Below are 17,491 nucleotides of genomic sequence, written 5' to 3'. Positions count from 1 at the left end.
TACTACCACCTGGGGGCGTTTACCTTTAGGCTGAAGTACTTCCTTAAGTATTTTTATAGCACATGTCTGAGGGTGCTTAATTCTCTCAACTTTTGTCTGTCTGAAAATGCCTTTAGTTTGTTTTTGAGAATATTTTTACTAAGTTGGCAATTCTAAGTTGGCAGACCTTTCTCAGGAGTTTTAAGATTCTAGCTTCCAAAGTTTCTTCTGAAAAGTCAGCGACTGCTCCTTCAAAGTTTACATATTTCTCTCTGGCCGTCTTTAGTTTTCTGTCTTACAAGGTATTCTTAAAAGTGTGCCTTTTGGTTTTGCTTTTACTCCATAACGAATTTGCTGAGTTTTATGAATCTGTAGGTTAAAGTTCGTCAACAGTTTGGGAAAATTCTCAGCTATTATTTTATCAAATATTGATTCTGCCCCATTCCCTTTTATGTCTGGGACATCAGTTACATGTATGTTTAGGCTGTGTTCACCATGTTTCTTGTGCGCTTGGTTTTTTGTTTAGTTTCTATATTCTTTTACTCTTTGCTTCCGTTTGAATTTTTCTATTGGCCTATCTTCAAGCACTAATCCAAGCTCCTGCTGCGTGCACTCTGCTGTTAAACCCACATAGTGAGTTCTTAATTTCAGATTTGAGCTGTTATTGCAATATTCTTTTCAAATAGCTTTACTGAGGTTTCACTTACAAACTGTAGAATTCACCCATTTTAGGCAAACAAAATTAAATTTTTTTAGTAAATTTATTAAGTTGGGCAGCCATTAGCACAATTCCCCCCTCTTTCTTCTTTAAGAATATATTCTGGATGACATCTAAATTGAAATTTAAGTCAAATACATAGGAAATAGACATCACTAGCTTTGCCAATCAACCTGTCTATACACTGTATATCCAAAATTTTAAGCAGGCAGAATGGCCCCCTTGTAACTTTTAAAAATTGAGATATAATTCATATATCATAAAGTTTACCTTCTAAAGTATACAACCCAGTGGGTTTTAGTATATTCACAAAGTTGTGCAATCATCACTATTAGCTAATTCCAGAACATTCATTTTCATCACTCCAAAAAGAAACCTTTACCCACTAGCAGTTACTTCCCATCCTGTCCCTCCCCAGCTCTTAGCAACCATTAATTTACTGTCTCTATAGATTTGTCTATGCTGGCCCTTTCATATAAATGGAACCATATAATATGTAGCCTTTTTGTGTCTGGCTTCTTTCACTGAGCATGTTTTCAAGGTTCACATTGGAGGTTGTATCAGTATTTTTTTAATGGCCAAATGGTATTCCATTATATGGACATTTTATCCAGTCACTGGTTGATGGCTATTTGCTTCCATTTGAGGCTACTATGAAAAACCAGGCCATGAGCATCATTTCTCCTGGTTATAAACCTAGGGGTGGAATTGCTGGGTAAGTATTACTAGTTCTATGCTTAACTTTTTGAGGATCTGCCAAAGTGGCTGTACCAGCAATGTATGCATGCATTCTAATTTATCCACATCACTGCAAACACTGATTATCTGTCTTCTCGATTATAGCCATCTTAAAGGGTGTTTTTTATGGTTTGTTATTTACATTTCCCCAGGAAAACATCTATTTCTGCTTTATTGACTATGCCAAAGCCTTTGACTGTGTGGATCACAATAAACTGTGGAAAATTCTGAAAGAGATGGGAATACCAGATCACCTGACCTGCCTCTTGAGAAACCTGTATGCGGGTCAGGAAGCAACAGTTAGAACTGGACATGGAACAACAGACTGGTTCCAAATAGGAAAAGAAGTGCGTCAAGGCTGTATATTGTCACCCTGCTTATTTAACTTATATGCGGAGTACATCATGAGAAATGCTGGACTGGAAGAAACACAAGCTGGAATCAAGATTGCCGGGAGAAATATGAATAACCTCAGAAATGCAGATGACACCACCCTTATGGCAGAAAGTAAAGAGGAACTAAAAAGCCTCTTGATGAAAGTGAAAGTAGAGAGAGAAAAAGTTGGCTTAAAGCTCAACATTCAGAGAACGAAGATCATGGCATCCGGTCCCATCACTTCATGGGAACTAGATGGGGAAACAGTGGAAACGGTGTCAGACTTTATTTTTTTGGGCTCCAAAATCACTGCAGATGGTGATCGCAGCCATGAAATTAAAAGACGCTTACTCCTTGGAAGAAAAGTTATGACCAATCTAGATAGCATATTCAAAAGCAGAGACATTACTTTGCCGACTAAGGTCCGTCTAGTCAAGGCTATGGTTTTTCCTGTGATCATGTATGGATGTGAGTTGGACTGTGAAGAAGGTTGAGCGCCAAAGAATTGATGCTTTTGAACTGTGGTGTTGGAGAAGACTCCTGAGAGTCCCTTGGACTGCAAGGAGATCCAACCAGTCCGTTCTGAAGATCAGCCCTGGGATTTCTTTGGAAGGAATGATGCTAAAGCTGAAGCTCCAGTACTTTGGCCACCTCATGCGAAGAGTTGACTCATTGGAAAAGACTTTGATGCTGGAAGGGATTGGTGGCAGAAGGGGACGGCAGAGGATGAGATGGCTGGATGGCATCACTGACTCGATGGACGTGAGTCTGAGTGAACTCCAGGAGATGGTGATGGACAGGGAGGCCTGGCATGCTGTGATTCATGGGGTTGCAGAGTTAGACACGACTGAGCAACTGAACTGAACTGAAAGACTAATAATGTTAAGCTTCTAGGTGTTTATTGGTCATCTGGAGATCTTCTTTGGAGAAATGTATATTTAAACGCTTGTTCATTTTTTGGTTGGGTTGTGGGGTTTTATCTGGCCACACAACATGGCATGCAGGGATCTTAAGTTCCCTCACCAGGGACTGGATCCATGTCCCCTGAGGTGGAAGCAGAGTCCTAACCACTGGACTGCCAGCAAAGTCCCCAGCTGGGTTGTCTTTTTATTATTGAGTTTTAACAATTCTTTATATATTCTGGATGCTAGACCCTTATCTACAATCCGTATTTAAAACAGACCTCTCATGTCCATTTGCGGTCAATTCCCACTCCGAACCCTGTCGTTCACTCGCTCAGTCATGTCTCTTTGTGAACTCCCAACCCTAGTAACAGGCAACCACTAAGTTACAGCTGCTGTTTCAGGTAAGCCCACCTTTGAGTGAAATTTTGTCTAAGTACTGTGTTGCTGTGGGACGTTTCGCTCTGCCTTTCGGTGGCCCTGGGCTTCTGGTAGCTTCTGGCATGGCATGTAGAGCTCTGGAATTCAGCAAATGTCCTGGGAGAAAACCAGTCACTTATTTAGGGTGTCTCAGGTTCCCAGTGTGTCGTCACCAGGGACCTTATATCTTCTTTACCCAGTAGCGCCCCTCTGCATGGGCTAAACCCAGTCTTCAGTTCCTGGCCCAGAATCAGCAAAAGCTCCCTAAGGAAAAAGTGGCCAGACCATCAGTTTACCTCAGAAAGGCTTCCTCCTCTGAAATCCAATTCATTTAGTCCTTATTGCCTCCCTAGTTTTCTGATGTTTAAAAGCAGTATTGAATTTTTGGTATTTTAAACCAGTTTTTTTCTGGTAGTTGCAGCAGGAGTGTTGTGTTGATGTGACTTAATACTCATCAATTAAGTTTTAAGACTTTATATCCTGTCAAGCAAGTTTCTTTTCTTTCCCTCTCCTTCCAGATATATGTTGGCTATTTGGAGAGCATACTTCTTCCACATGAATGTTTTAAATCCATTTATCTGTGTTCTTCACCCCCCACCCCCTCCAAAAAAAAAAAACACTCTTGGGATTTTGTTGGGAAAATATATTGAATTTAAAATTACTTAAAACAATTGAAATTCTTATAACTTTTACATTCTCCATCCACAAACATGGTATACCTATCCATTGAGGAGGTTTCTTTTAGGTCCTTTAATAATATTTTGTACTTTTCTCCATTAAGGAATTGCACATACTTCATCAGGTTTTATCCCAAATACCTTAGAGATGATCTTTTAAAGTACTTTTTAAAAAGAATAGGTAATGTATTTATGGTACAAATTTCCAAAAGCTCAAAAAAGTAACACTGACAATTTTCATCCATTTTTCTGTGACCCAGTTTTCTTCTAGAAGAAATGAATGTTACTAGAATGTTACTTCTAGAAGAAATGTTATCTATTTATTTTTAATGTGGTTAATGTTAGTATATAGTTCAATCTTGCATCCAGTAAGCAACTGAATTTTATTATTTCTAATAGCTTATTTTGAATTTCTTTTTTATATATGTATCATCTACAAAGGAGAAGTCATTTGGTCCATTTTTTTCCATTCCTTATTCCTTTTACATTTTACTGCATTGGTGTAGGATACCTCTAATACAGTAGTTATGTAAAATAGCTGAGTAATAGCTGTGATAGAAGGCAATCGTATTTTGCTTGACTTTAATGAGGGCTTGTTTCACATTTATTTATGAAATTTGCTGTAGGTTTTTGGCAGATGTCTTTATTGGGTTAAAAAAAAGTTAATCTTTGATCCCGTTTTGCTAAGAATGGGTACCGTGAAAGTTTTTGTAAGTTATTTTATGCATCTACTGAGATGATCATATGGTTTTTCCCTTTAATCTATTAAATGGGCTGAACTGCCCCCTCAAGAAAAACAAAGATAGTCTCAAATAAACACTTTTACCCCAAATTGTTATTTATTTTCATGAGGGGGGGAAAAAAGAACCTTTTATGATAGTGAAAATATACTTTATTTTTTAATACAATAGCTGCCAGCAATATACTGGTTCCAGAGAGAGAAAAGAAAATACAAGCATTTTATAATAAGCTTTCATTTTCAAGTAATTTAAAAAAATACTTCAATTCTGTTCAACATTATGATTTGGGGGAGTTGAAATTTTTTTCCATAATAAAAGTATAACTTTGACAGCCCCAACCTTGGTAATTTGTAAAGGATGGAATAAAAATGATGATATAGTATAATAATGAATGCTTCCCTCTCTTTGAATCAAATACCGATTATAATCAGTGTAAGAAATTGGTTAATCAATAAATTTGATGAAATGTGTATCAAAACGTTCATGAAAAAATACATTTCTATTTCTTCTCATTTTTACCACGTATTTTCTAAATGGATTATTTTAAATGCACAGAAATAAAAGCTATCTACACACAGCTCTAAAGAGACTCAAAACAACAGAAGTAAATGTGCCTAAATTCTAAAGTCAAACAAATGAGTGTAAGAGTAAATGTCAGAAACCTCTTCATTGTATACAGATTGCTCAAGGGTTTAAAGATAGTTGTATAAGCCGACGTTACCAAGAAATAAAATCTGGTATGAATTTTATCACAAAAGTCAACAATCTTGGTAAAAGAAAATAACAGAACTATACAGAAAGTCCATGTCTGTATTTTTTTTAAAAGGGGGAATTTATATCAACTGAAATAGTAGACAGCCTTCCAAATGCTGAACAGAAAATTTCTCAGAATCCCTTGGAAACTGTAAGATCTTCCATTCAGACTCTTATCTTAAGTGAAACAAAAGGGGTTTAAATGAAGGGAGGAATGGTTCAGTAGTTACAGAAACAACATCAGCTCATTTCTATCACATCAGCCCATACACTACAGGAACCACCATGAAAAGTTTCATATCCCAAATCTCCCAAGATTGTAAGCTATGATTTTTCCACAAATCTAAGATGGGGTAAAAGAGGTATGTTCTAGGATCATCTTTTTTTACTAGCTTTTGTCCATTTGCCAATCTCAATCTCATCTGACTAACTTTCCTGATAAAGTAATAAGATCTGTCTTTCTACAGAAACACAACTCTGCCTTCATCAGAGTTATAGCAGAAAGACCCTCCCTTCCTTGGATATCTAGAGAGACAGCCACGTGTAATCATGGGGTACATTTTTTAAAAAGAAGAGAATAAATATCCAAAGTGGCAAACTCTTCACAACTGAATTTCAGAATGTGTTTTTCATCCCTGTTTTGAGGACTGTAGCTCCTTCCTCATTAGCCCTCTACTCTGCATCACTTAGTCCACCATTCACTTGAAACAGACGCCCTGCTTCGCCTGAATTAGGCTTTAAGCTATGAGGCAAGATTCAATAACTGACACCAAGTTAGTCCTATTATAAAAGTAAGTGAAAAGTGAAGACGGCTGTCTGTGTACTGGTGCAGAGGTGGCACAATTCACCCACGGAAGCTGATGCCATAGAATTTCTCAACATATAACCTGATAGTGCTTCTTCCTGGAACAAGATAAGTCATCGTCCAATACTTTATTACAAAATGGTGGGTACCCTAACTTTGTTCAGCAATAAGGAGTTCTAAAAAAGGTAGAGCAAAGAAATCTCCCTGAGCCAAATGGATACAATATGGAGTTTTTCTTATCTTTCTACACCAAGCTAATTACTGATAGATTTAAATAAATGCATAATGCTTATAAAAAATCAGGCTGCTTCCATAAAGCCAGTGTTTACTAAATGTTAGCATATCATAGGGAAAAAAACATTGCTATTTTAAAGCAATATACTTAAAATTTCCAAAAACAGCCTATGAGAAATAGCACTTCTTAAACAAATTAGGTATAAAAATGACCAAAAACATTACTATAGTCACAACCACAGTCTTTGGAGTAGTACACAGAAAGTGATTTTTTTCTTTCTTAAGTGAATAAATACTTAGCAAACTTTTATTTTCATCAAGTTTATCCTCCCTTGTTACAACACAAAAAATTCCTGGTTTAGGACTTCAGTTTAAGAAACAAACATGCAGAGTGCTATTCCTCAATGAAGCTTCAGAAAAATTTAATGGAAGGAAATGCAATGATTGAGATTAGGCAAAACTGCAGTAAATATTAAGTCACCATCACAACTATAATTTAGTCCAAAAGGAGTGATCCATCGTCTGCCTAAGTCTAACCGTAAATGGGGTGGAATAATAACCTGTTTTATCTTGTTTTTAACATAGGATGTATATGCACTCTTTAGATTACCCACATTAAATATGCTTTATAAACAAAACTCTACTTGGTATGTTGACAAACCCATGCTACATTCCTTAGGTTAACTTTTACATTACTAATCATTGTACTGCTAGAGCTAAATGAACGAAGTATCAGTTTACGTAATGTTACTCAGAAGATCTACAGACAGCAAGGCTGATGCTTAACTTAAAAAAGAGCACTTTTAAAATATAGGAAGAAAGCAATAATGTTCCAAATGAATGGCACTGGACAAAATACATATAACCAGTAACATCTTTAGACTGAGTGTATCAGGTGCCCATTGGTTTCTCTTATATTCATAATATGCTTGAGAAGATCTTGAAAATACCATCCTTCCCTCTAAACTTTCAGCTTCTAAGTAGTGTCAGATGTTATCATTAGTATGAAAGAAAAATGCTTTTCGGCAAAAGTAAAAATCCATGTACAAAGTAAAATAACAAAATCTGCACTGACTTTCGGTAGAAAGCACTCTTCTCGGGTGGTAACATCCTTATAGTACATATCCAGGATAGACTAAATTGAAATAGAATATGTTGATACAGTAGCAATCCTTTCATATACTCTTACTAAATATTGTAAAATTCCAAAACTATGTAAATATTCCTTGTACCATGCATTATGCACCAGTTTGGGCCTGACTGAAGGGGTCATGGTTACTAATTTTTTTTTTTTTTTACGGTTACTATTTTAACAGTTGAACAGTGCACCTCAAAAGTTCTGTCATCGATACACAGTGAATGGACTCCAGTGATGAAGGCTCCAGAGAGATGGCAAACTGCCTTTAAACTACTGGTAAAGTAAAAGTTTGTGATGGGGTGCTCCAAACTGGAGGAGAGGAGGATGTGGGCTAGGGGATACAGGCAGGGTAAAGGAATTTTAAAATACTGCTGCTTAGGAGTATACATATTTCAAGACAGCTACTATACCTTTTCTATCCTTTATCCTAATCTGGAATAACTGCATGTTCGTGCCAAATGAAGTTTCTACTTTCTAGGAAGAGGAGCAGTCTGTTAGGAAAAGTATGTTCTTAGTCAGGGGAAGATGTGAAGACGTTTCTCTCGTAAGTGCTCTTTTATTTGGTAAGTCTCTTGGCTACATCACTGTATGCTATTTCAACCTCCTTATCACTGGGGCACGTGTTGGTGAACTCATCCCTACTGTAGGCATTACTTAGGTATCTCCAGATGCCAGTCATTCCTTTCGGAATATCAAAGTTGCGGTATTTTTTCGCCACCACCTGAAATACAAAGAGATCAGAAGTTAGTGTTTATATGCCATGTCTTATAAACCAGACATGTATCTGATTTTAGGGCAAATTAACTCTGCGAACCTCTCAAAACTGCCTCTATTTGAAGTCTGTCCCCTTCATTATAACTAGACATTTAAAATAATGATAAGGACCGCAAACTACACCAGAGATTCCGAAGTGTGGTGGTGACTGCAAACGCCTGCCTCTACCAACAAGAGAAACAGTCACGTGTAATCACTGGATAAATACTTTAAAACATACACACTAGTTTAGGTCTTCGGCCCATTTTTTGACTGGGTTGTTTTGATGTTGTTAAAAATCATGAGATGTTTGTAAATTGTGGAGACTAATCTCCTGCCAGTCACATCGTTTGCAAATATTTTCTCCCAATCTGTGGGTTGTCTTTTCACTTTGTTTGTTTCCTTTGCTGTGCAAAAGTTTTTGAGTTTAGGTAGGTCCCATTTGTTTATTCTTGTTTTTATTTCCATTATTCTGAGAGATGGATCGAAAAAGATACCGCTGCAAACATACACACTAGTCGAGATCTGTCTTTCTTGACCTTGATCTTTAGTGCACAACATAGAGTTTCACACACTGTCACTTGTGTTAGTCGCTCAGGAGTCCGACTCCTTGTGACTCTCTGGACCACAGCCCGCCAGGCTCCTCTGTCCATAGGATTCTCCAGGCAAGAATACTGGAATGGGTTGCCATGCCCGCCTCCAGGGGATCTTCCCAACTCAGGGATCGAACCCAGGTCTCTTATGTCTCCCCACTAGTGTTACCTGGGAAACCCAGTAAATGTATTCACACAATAAACGCTCAATAAATATTTTCTGCCTTGAAAAGAAAAAGGCAGGTGATCAAAGAACAAAGTTTGATGCTGTATGGAAGTGTAGCAAGCACTTTAAAGTTACCTTGAATTTTTATGCAGTCATAGAAAAAAAAAATTTCCATTTCTCATAGGCATTGATTTTAATACACAATTTTCTATTTAATACATCTTAGGGTGTTTCACCTATTGCCTAGACAACATTAAGTTACACTGTTTGGAGGTTCTAAATAGTGAGTGTCGGAATATCAGCCAAATTTTACACACAGGGGGAGTCCTGTCTTCGTAAAAAGGTATCAGGTTCAATAGCAACATGACCCCACATCCTGCAGGCCTACCTTGACAATGTGCAGCTTGGGCAGCAGGTTGCAGTCAGCTAGTGTCATTTCATTGCCATCCAGAAATTTACGTGTGGAAAACTTAATGTCCTCCATACTATTCTCATCAATTTCATCAGGGAGGGGAGAATTCAGATATTCATCTAGTTTCTGCAGTGTTTTCAAGAGACCCCGCTCCAAAGCTGAAAGAAAGATGGAAATGCTATAAGAAGGAAAACCACCCAACCCCCAAAGTCTAGAAGTGTTACTCCTTCAGTCAGTAACTGGTCTCTCTGACACTGGGGTACAAAACAGACAAGGTTCCTACTCTCCTGGAGCTTATTTATTCACTTGGGGGAGAGAGATGAGACAAATTTACAGGTAAAACTACAGATAAATATAAAAGCAAGTATGATGATTTCAGATAGTGTCATCTATAAACATTTGTTAATAACTAAATGCCCCATATACAAACGCATCATGGCCCAACACAGATGTCTAAACCAGAAAATAAAACAAAAAAACAATGGGTGAGAAAAGACAAACCTATTATTTCAAACATAGGGAACAAAGTCTTGCTGAGACAGAGATTCTTGCCCTCAATTTTAAATCCTGCTCCTATAAAAATATTTGGATTTCTATCCATGAAATGTGTTAAGAAACACCAATTCAAGTAGAGAAGCCTGAAGTTTCTGCACTGCCTTAATATACACAAGAAGCCAAAAACAGCACTATTTTATAATAACATGAAAAACAGAGGTCAGATTAGAGTTCAATCTACAATACTGAACTGGAGCCCTCTTCAGGTCTCCCTGGTGCCTCAGACGGTAAAGCGTCTGCCTGCAAGGCAGGGGACCCGGGTTCGATCCCTGGGTCGGGAAGATCCTCGGGAGAAGGAAATGGCACCCCACTCCAGTACTCTTGCCTGGAAAATCCCATGGACGGAGGAGCCTGGTGGGTTACAGTCTATGGGGTCGCAAAGAGTCGGACACGACTGAGCGACTTCACTTTCAGCAAAATAGATTTTGTTGTCGTCTATTCACTACGTCGGATCTGCCATCCAATCATCTCATCCTCTGTCAGCCCCTTCTCCTCCTGGCTTCAGTCTTTCCCAGCATCAGGGTCTTTACCAATGAGTCAGCCCTTCGCATCAGGTGACCAAAGTATTGGAGTTTCAGCTTCAGCATCAGTCCTTCCAGTGAATATTCAGGACTATTTCCTTTAGGAACTTGTTGGATCTCCTTGCCGTCCAAGGGACTCTCAAGAGTCTTCTACAAGACCACTGTTCAAAAGCATCAATTCCTTGGCACTCAGCTTTCTTTATGGTCCAACTCTCACATCCATACATGACTACTGGAAAAACCATAGCTTTGACTAGACGGACCTTTGTTGGCAAAGCAATGTCTCTGCTTTTTAATATGCTGTCTAGGTTGGTCATAACTTTTCTTCCAAGGAGCAAAATTTCATGGCTAATTTCATAGCTGCAGTCACCATCTGCAGTGATTTTAGAGCCCCCAAAATAAAAAGTCTGTCACTGTTTTCATTGTTTCCCATCCATTTGCCATGAAGTGATGGGACCAGATGCCATGATTTTAGTTTTCTGAATGTTGAGCTTTAAGCTCTCCTCTTTCACTTTCATCAAGAAGCTCTTCAATCCTCTTTGCTTTCTGCCATAAGGATAGTGTCATCTGCACATCTGAGGTTATTGATATTTCTCCCAGCAATCTTGATTCCAGCTTGTGCTTCATCCAGCCTGGCATTTTGCATGATGTACTCTGCATCTAAGTTAAATAAGCAGGGTGACAATATACATCCGTGATGTACTCCTTTCCCAATTTGGAACCAGTCCATTGTTCCATGTCCAGTTCTAACTGTTGCTTCTTGACCTGCATACAGATTTCTCAGGAGGCAGGTAAGGTGCTCTGGTATTCCCATGTCTTTCAGAATTTTCCACAGTTTGTTGTGATCCACACAGTCAAAGGTTTTGGCGTAGTCAATAAAGCAGATCTTTTTCTGGAATTATCTTGCTTTTTCAATGATCCAGTGGAGGATGGCAATTTGATCTCTGGCTCCTTTGCCTTTTCTAAATCCAGCTTGAATATCTGGAAGTTCACAGTTCACATACTGTTGAAGCCTGGCTTGGAGAATTTTGAGCATTACTTTACTAGCATGTGAGATGAGTGCAACTGTGCAGTAGTTTGAGCATTCTTTGGCATTACCTTTCCTTGGGATTGGAATGAAAACTGACCTTTTCTGGTCCTGTGGCCACTGCTGAGTTTTCCAAATTTGCTGGCATATTGAGTGTAGCACTTTCACAGCATCATCTTTTAGGATTTGAAATAGCTCAACTGGAATTCCATCACCTCCACTAGCTTCATTTGTAGTGATGCTTCCTAAGGCCCACTTGACTTCACATTCCAGGATGTCTGGCTCTAGGTGAGTGATCATCATGGTCATCTGGGTCATTAAGATATTTCTGTGTATTCTTGCCACCTTTTCTTAATATCTTCTGCTTCTGTTACGTCCATACCATTTGTCCTTTATTGTGCCCGACTTTGCATGAAATGTTCCTTTAGTATCTCTGAATTTTCTTGAAGAGATCTTTAGTCTTTCCCATTCTGTTTTCCTCTATTTCTTCACATTGATCACTGAGGAAGACCTTATCCCTCTCCTTGTTATTCTTTGGAACTTTGCATTCAAATGGGTGTATCTTTCCTTTTTTCCTTTGCCTTTCTCTTCTCTTCTTTTCTCAGCTATATGTAAGGCCTCCTCAGACAACCATTTTGCGTTTTTGCATTTCTTTTTCTTGGAGATGGTCTTGATCACTGCCTCCTGTACAATGTCATGAACCTCTGTCCATAGTTCTTCATGCACTCTATCAGATCTAATTCCTTGAATCTATTTGTCACTTTGAACTGTGGTGTTGGAGAAGACTCTTGAGAGTCCCTTGGACTGCAAGGAGATCCAACTAGTCCATTCTAAAGGAGATCAGTCCTGGGTGTTCTTTGGAAGGAATGATGCTAAAGCTGAAACTCCAGTACTTCAGCCACCTCATGCGAAGAGTTGACTCACTGGAAAAGAATCTGATGCTGAGAGGGATTGGGGGCAGGAGGAGAAGGGGACGACAGAGGATGAGATGGCTGGATGGCATCACCGACTCGATGGACGTGAGTTTGAGTGAGCTCTGGGAGTTGGTGATAGACAGGGAGGCCTGGCGTACTGTGATTCATGGGGTCGCAAAGAGTCGGACACAACTGAGCGACTGAACTGAACTGAACTGTATAATCAATCATAAGGGATTTGATTCAGGTCATACCTGAAAACCACTAAGTCTCAATTTGGCATTAAGGAGTTCATGATCTGAGCCACAATCAGCTCCTGGTCTTGTTTTTGCTGACTGTACAGACTTCTCCATCTTCAGCTACAAAGAATATAATCAATTTGATTTCGGTATTGACCATCTGGTGATGTCCATGTGTAGAGTCCTCTCTTGTGTTGTTGGAAGAGGGTGCTTGCTATGACTAGTGTGTTCTGTTGGCAAAACTGTTAGCCTTTGCCCTGCTTCATTTTGTATTCTAAGGCCAAACTTGCCTGTTACTCCAGGAATCTCTTGACTTCCAACTTTTGCATTCCAGTCCCCTATGATGAAAACGACATCTTTTTTTGGTGTTAGTTCTAGAAGGTCCTCACAGAATCGTTCACCTTCAGCTTCTTCAGCATTACTGGTTGAGGCATAGACTTGGATTACTGTGATATTGAATGGTTTGCCTTGGTTATCTAAACCCAAATTATGAAGCTATTCTCCGTTATCTTCTGGAAGATATTTTACCAGGTATATTTATATCTCTAATCCACTTAGAATTGATTGTGTATAGAGGGATGTTTTTTGACTTTGTATTCTGTTTTGTTGTTCTATTTGTCTATCCTTTGTTAATACCACACTGTTTTAGCTACTGTACCTTTACAACACATCCTGACATCAGGCAGTATAAGTTTTCAGACACATCTTTCTTCAAGATCATCTTGGCTATTCCTGGCTCCTTACATTTCCCTAATAAACTGTAGAATTAGCATGTTAATTTACATGTGTGTAAGCACGTGCGTGCACACACACACACTGTTGAACTTTTTAGGTTCAACACAACTTCAATTTGAGAACTGGCATCTTTATAATTCTGAGTGTCCCAATCTATGAATATCATTTTTAAAAAATTTTATTCAATTTTATGAAATTAAAAGAGATTTCTTCTATGTTTTCTATGCAGAAGTCTTGTCCATTTTTGTTGTTTATTCCTAAATATCTGATATTTTTTATTGTATAAATATTTTTATCACATTTTCTATTGCTTCTTGCTAGCAGGCACAAATAATAAAACTGACTTTTATAATAGCTTCATATGTAATCACTCTGATAATTCACTTTTTTTTAATTCTTAGGGTTTGTCTGTAGATTACTTTGGATTTTCTACATTTTCGATTATTAAGAATAATGACAAATTTATCCCTTCTTTCACAAGTCTCATATAATTCATTACTTTTTCTTGCCTATTATACTGGTCAAAACCACCAATACGATGCTAAATAGAAGTGGTGGCAATAGCATTGTTTTCTAGTTTTGGTTTGAAGAGGAAATCTTTCACTATTTCTCTATAAAGTATGACTTTTCTGTGGATTCTCTGTCAGATTAAGGAAATTCCTTGCTATATATAGTTTATTTTTTAAAAATAAACATTTTAATAAGTATTAAATTTTATCAAGTACTTTTTCTGCATCAATTCAAATAATATCATAATTTTTCTCTTGTATTCTATTATTGTGACAATTTGAATATATATTTTTTGAATGTCCAATCTTCCATTCCTGAATTAAACTCAACTCAACTTTATGTATTATCTTTTATCATATTGCTGGATCTGGCATATTTTGTTTTAGCCTTTTACGACTATGTTTGAGAGAGACTGGCCTGAAAGACTCCTTCCTTTTGATGGTTTTGTATCGTTTGACCTCAAAAAGCCACCTGGGAAGTATTTCCTCTTTTCTGTTTCCTGGAAGAGTATATGCAAACTGATGTTACATCTTCCCCAAACACTTAGAAGAGTTCATCAGTGAAGCCATCTTTGTGAGACGGTTTTTAATTACAGATATAAGACAATTCACATCTTGAATCACTTCTTGTAACAATTTTCTTAAACGGTACTCTCTGTAAATTTATGAAATAGTGTTTTCAAATTTATAAACATAAACATTTTCATAATATCCTTCCCAAATCATTTAAATGTAAGATCTGTAGTAATTCCCTTTCATCGCTAATACTGGTTATTACCTTCTTTTACTTATCTTGATTTTTCCTGTGAAGAATTCATCAATTTTCTTATACTTTTCAAAGGACTTTTAGTTTTGCTAATCCTGTCCTAGTTGTTTTCTATTTCATAAAATTCTACTCTTTGAGTATCTCCTTCCTTTTACTTTCTTGGGTTTCTTGCTGACCTAACTAAATTCCTGAGGTGGACACTTTAAGGCTACCAATTTTTAGCTCTTTCTTTCTAATATACGCATTTAGAGCCATAAATTTTCCTCTAAATGAAGCTTTGTGTGTGTGTGTGTGCACTGTTTTGTCAGACTCTTTACGGCCCCATACACTGTAGCCTGCCAGGCTCCTCTGTCCATAGAATTTTCCAGACAAGAATACTAGAATGGGTGGTTACTTCCTACTCCAGGGGATCTTCCCAACCCAGGGGTTGAACCTGCATCTCTTGTGTCTCCTGCACTGGCAGGTGGATTCTTTACCACTAGGACCACCTGGGAAGCCCAAATGATAGCATATAAATGTAGACGGGGTATATTTTCATCATGTTATTCTTCAACCCATAGGTTATTCAGAAAGACACTGCTTATTTTTCAAACATGTAGAAATTTTCTAGCTATACTTTTGCTACCAATATCTAGCTTATTTTCTTTGTGGTTGATACGATGTCAATTTCTTTTGGAAAATTTTTCAGATTTGCTTTATGGTTCAGCTTTACGGGCTTCCCTAGTGGCTCAGAATACCAGATCACCTGACCTGCCTCTTGAGAGATCTGTATGCAGGTCAGGAAGGAACAGTTAGAACTGGACAAGGAACAACAGACTGGCTCCAAACCAGGAAAGGAGTAAGTCAAGGCTATATATTGTCACCCTGTTTATTTAACTTATATGCAGAGTACATCCTGAGAAATGCTGGGCTGGAAAAGAGCAAGACGGAATCAAGATTGCCAGGAGAAATATCAATAACCTCAGATATACAGATGACACCACCCTTATGGCAGAAAGTGAAGAGGAACTAAAGAGCCTCTTGATGAAAGTGAAAGAGGAGAGTGAAAAAGTTGGCTTAAAGCTCAACATTCAGAAAACGAAGATCATGGCATCTGGTCCCATCACTTTATGGCAAATGGATGGGGAAACAATGGAAACACTGACAAACTTTTTTTGGGGCTCCAAAATCATTGCAGATGGTGACTGCAGACATGAAATTAAGATGCTTGCTCCTTGGCAGAAAAGTTACAACCAACCTAGACAGCATATTGAAAAGCAGAGACATTACTTTGCCAACAAAGGTCCATCAAGTCAAAGCTATAACCGGTTTTTCAGTAGTCAGGTAAGTAGAGAGTTGGACTGTGAACTAAGCTGAGCGCCAAAGAATTGATGCTTTTAAACTGCAGTGTCGGAGATTCTTGAGAGTCCCTTGGACTGCAAGGCGATCCAACCTGTCCATCCTAAAGGAAATCAATCCTGAGTGTTCACTGGAAGGACTGATGCTGAAGCTGAAACTCCAATACATTGGCCACCTGATGTGAAGAACTGACTCACTGGAAAAGACCCTGATGCTGGGAAAGACTGAGGTGGGAGAAGAAGGGGGCGACAGAGGATGAGATGGTTGGATGGCATCACCGACTCAATGGACATGAGTTTGAGTAAACTCCAGGAGTTGGTGATGGATAGGGAGGCCTGCATGCTGCAGTTCATGGGGTCGCAAAGGGTCAGACACGACTGAACAACTGAACTGAACTGAACTGAGTGGCTCAAGTAGTAAAGAATCTGTCTGCAGTGTGGGAGACCTGGGTTCGATTCCTGGGTTGGGAAGATCCCCTCGAGAAGGGCATGGCAACACACTCCAGTATTCTCACCTGGAGAATCCCCATAGACAGAGGAGCCCGGCAGGCTATAGTCCACGGGGTCACAAAGAGTCAGACCTGACTAGCTGACTACGCACACACACACGTCAGCTTTACAGTCAATTTTGTGTTCCATGTGCATTTGAAAAACAAGGGTATATTCTGTAGTTTGGGGGTACTGTAAGATTATAGTATCAGTGAGATTAAACTTGTTTACTGTCTTATTCTTCTATATTCTCACTGCATTTTTCTTTTTGGCAGACTCTAACAGTTACTAACTGCTGCTGAGTTAAGATCTCCCACCAAGATTGTGGATTAGTTTATTTCTCTTTTAGCTCTGTCAATCTGGTTTATATATTTTGAGGGTGAAAGCTCAGTCATGTCCAACTGCGATCCCATGGGCTATACAGTCCACGGAATTCTCCAGGCCAGGGTAGTGAATTTATTTATAAATATAAATCTAGAGTTATTTTATTTTCTTGGTGGGTTGATCTTTTTAAATCATTGTGAAACATGTTTCATTATCTCTAGCAATGCTTCTTTCCTCAAAGTCTACTTTGTGCAATGTCTATATAGCTTTACCATCTTTCTTTTGGTTAGTATTTACACTGTTACATTCAGCTTTCCGGGGTCTGATGATATGTCTGTCTATCTATCTGTGTGTATTTCAAATGTGTGTGAAGGGGGAGTATTTCTTCTGTACAAAAACAACTATTTTTAATCCTGTTAGCAAATTTTATTTTCTACTTGGGAGTATCTGAATCATTTACATCTAAGCAAACTTTGGTTTAGAACTGCCATCGTACATTTGTTTTCTATTCGCCTATTCTTGTTCTCTTCTTTCTTGCCTTCTTTTGGATTAATTTAAAAAAAAATTACTATTCATTTCTCCCTCTACTCGTGTATTACACATTTTTTTGGCTAGAATGTTTCCTTAACTTACTAAAGCTTAATTATAATTTTTACCATTTCCAGGATAATA

General features: G+C 38.2%; 1 protein-coding gene across 1 annotated transcript in view; it reads right to left on the bottom strand.

The window, feature by feature from the left end:
- Positions 1 to 4,710: 4,710 nt before the first annotated feature.
- CLIC4 (chloride intracellular channel 4) overlaps positions 4,711 to 17,491 on the bottom strand; it is a 78,514-nt gene continuing 65,733 nt past the window's right edge. The window contains exons 5-6 of the mRNA XM_040229677.1: positions 9,380 to 9,561; positions 4,711 to 8,200 (exon numbers count right to left, since the gene is read on the bottom strand). Of these exons, the coding sequence (XP_040085611.1) occupies positions 8,036 to 8,200; positions 9,380 to 9,561 (347 nt within the window). The 3' untranslated portion in view covers positions 4,711 to 8,035. The remainder of the gene's footprint in view (positions 8,201 to 9,379; positions 9,562 to 17,491) is intronic.

Source organism: Oryx dammah, unplaced genomic scaffold, assembly GCF_014754425.2.
Source record: "Oryx dammah isolate SB20612 unplaced genomic scaffold, SCBI_Odam_1.1 HiC_scaffold_27, whole genome shotgun sequence".
In the NCBI taxonomy this organism is placed as follows: domain Eukaryota; kingdom Metazoa; phylum Chordata; class Mammalia; order Artiodactyla; family Bovidae; genus Oryx; species Oryx dammah.
Note: the sequence above shows the minus strand (reverse complement) of the source record. Positions and strands in the feature narration are given on the sequence as shown.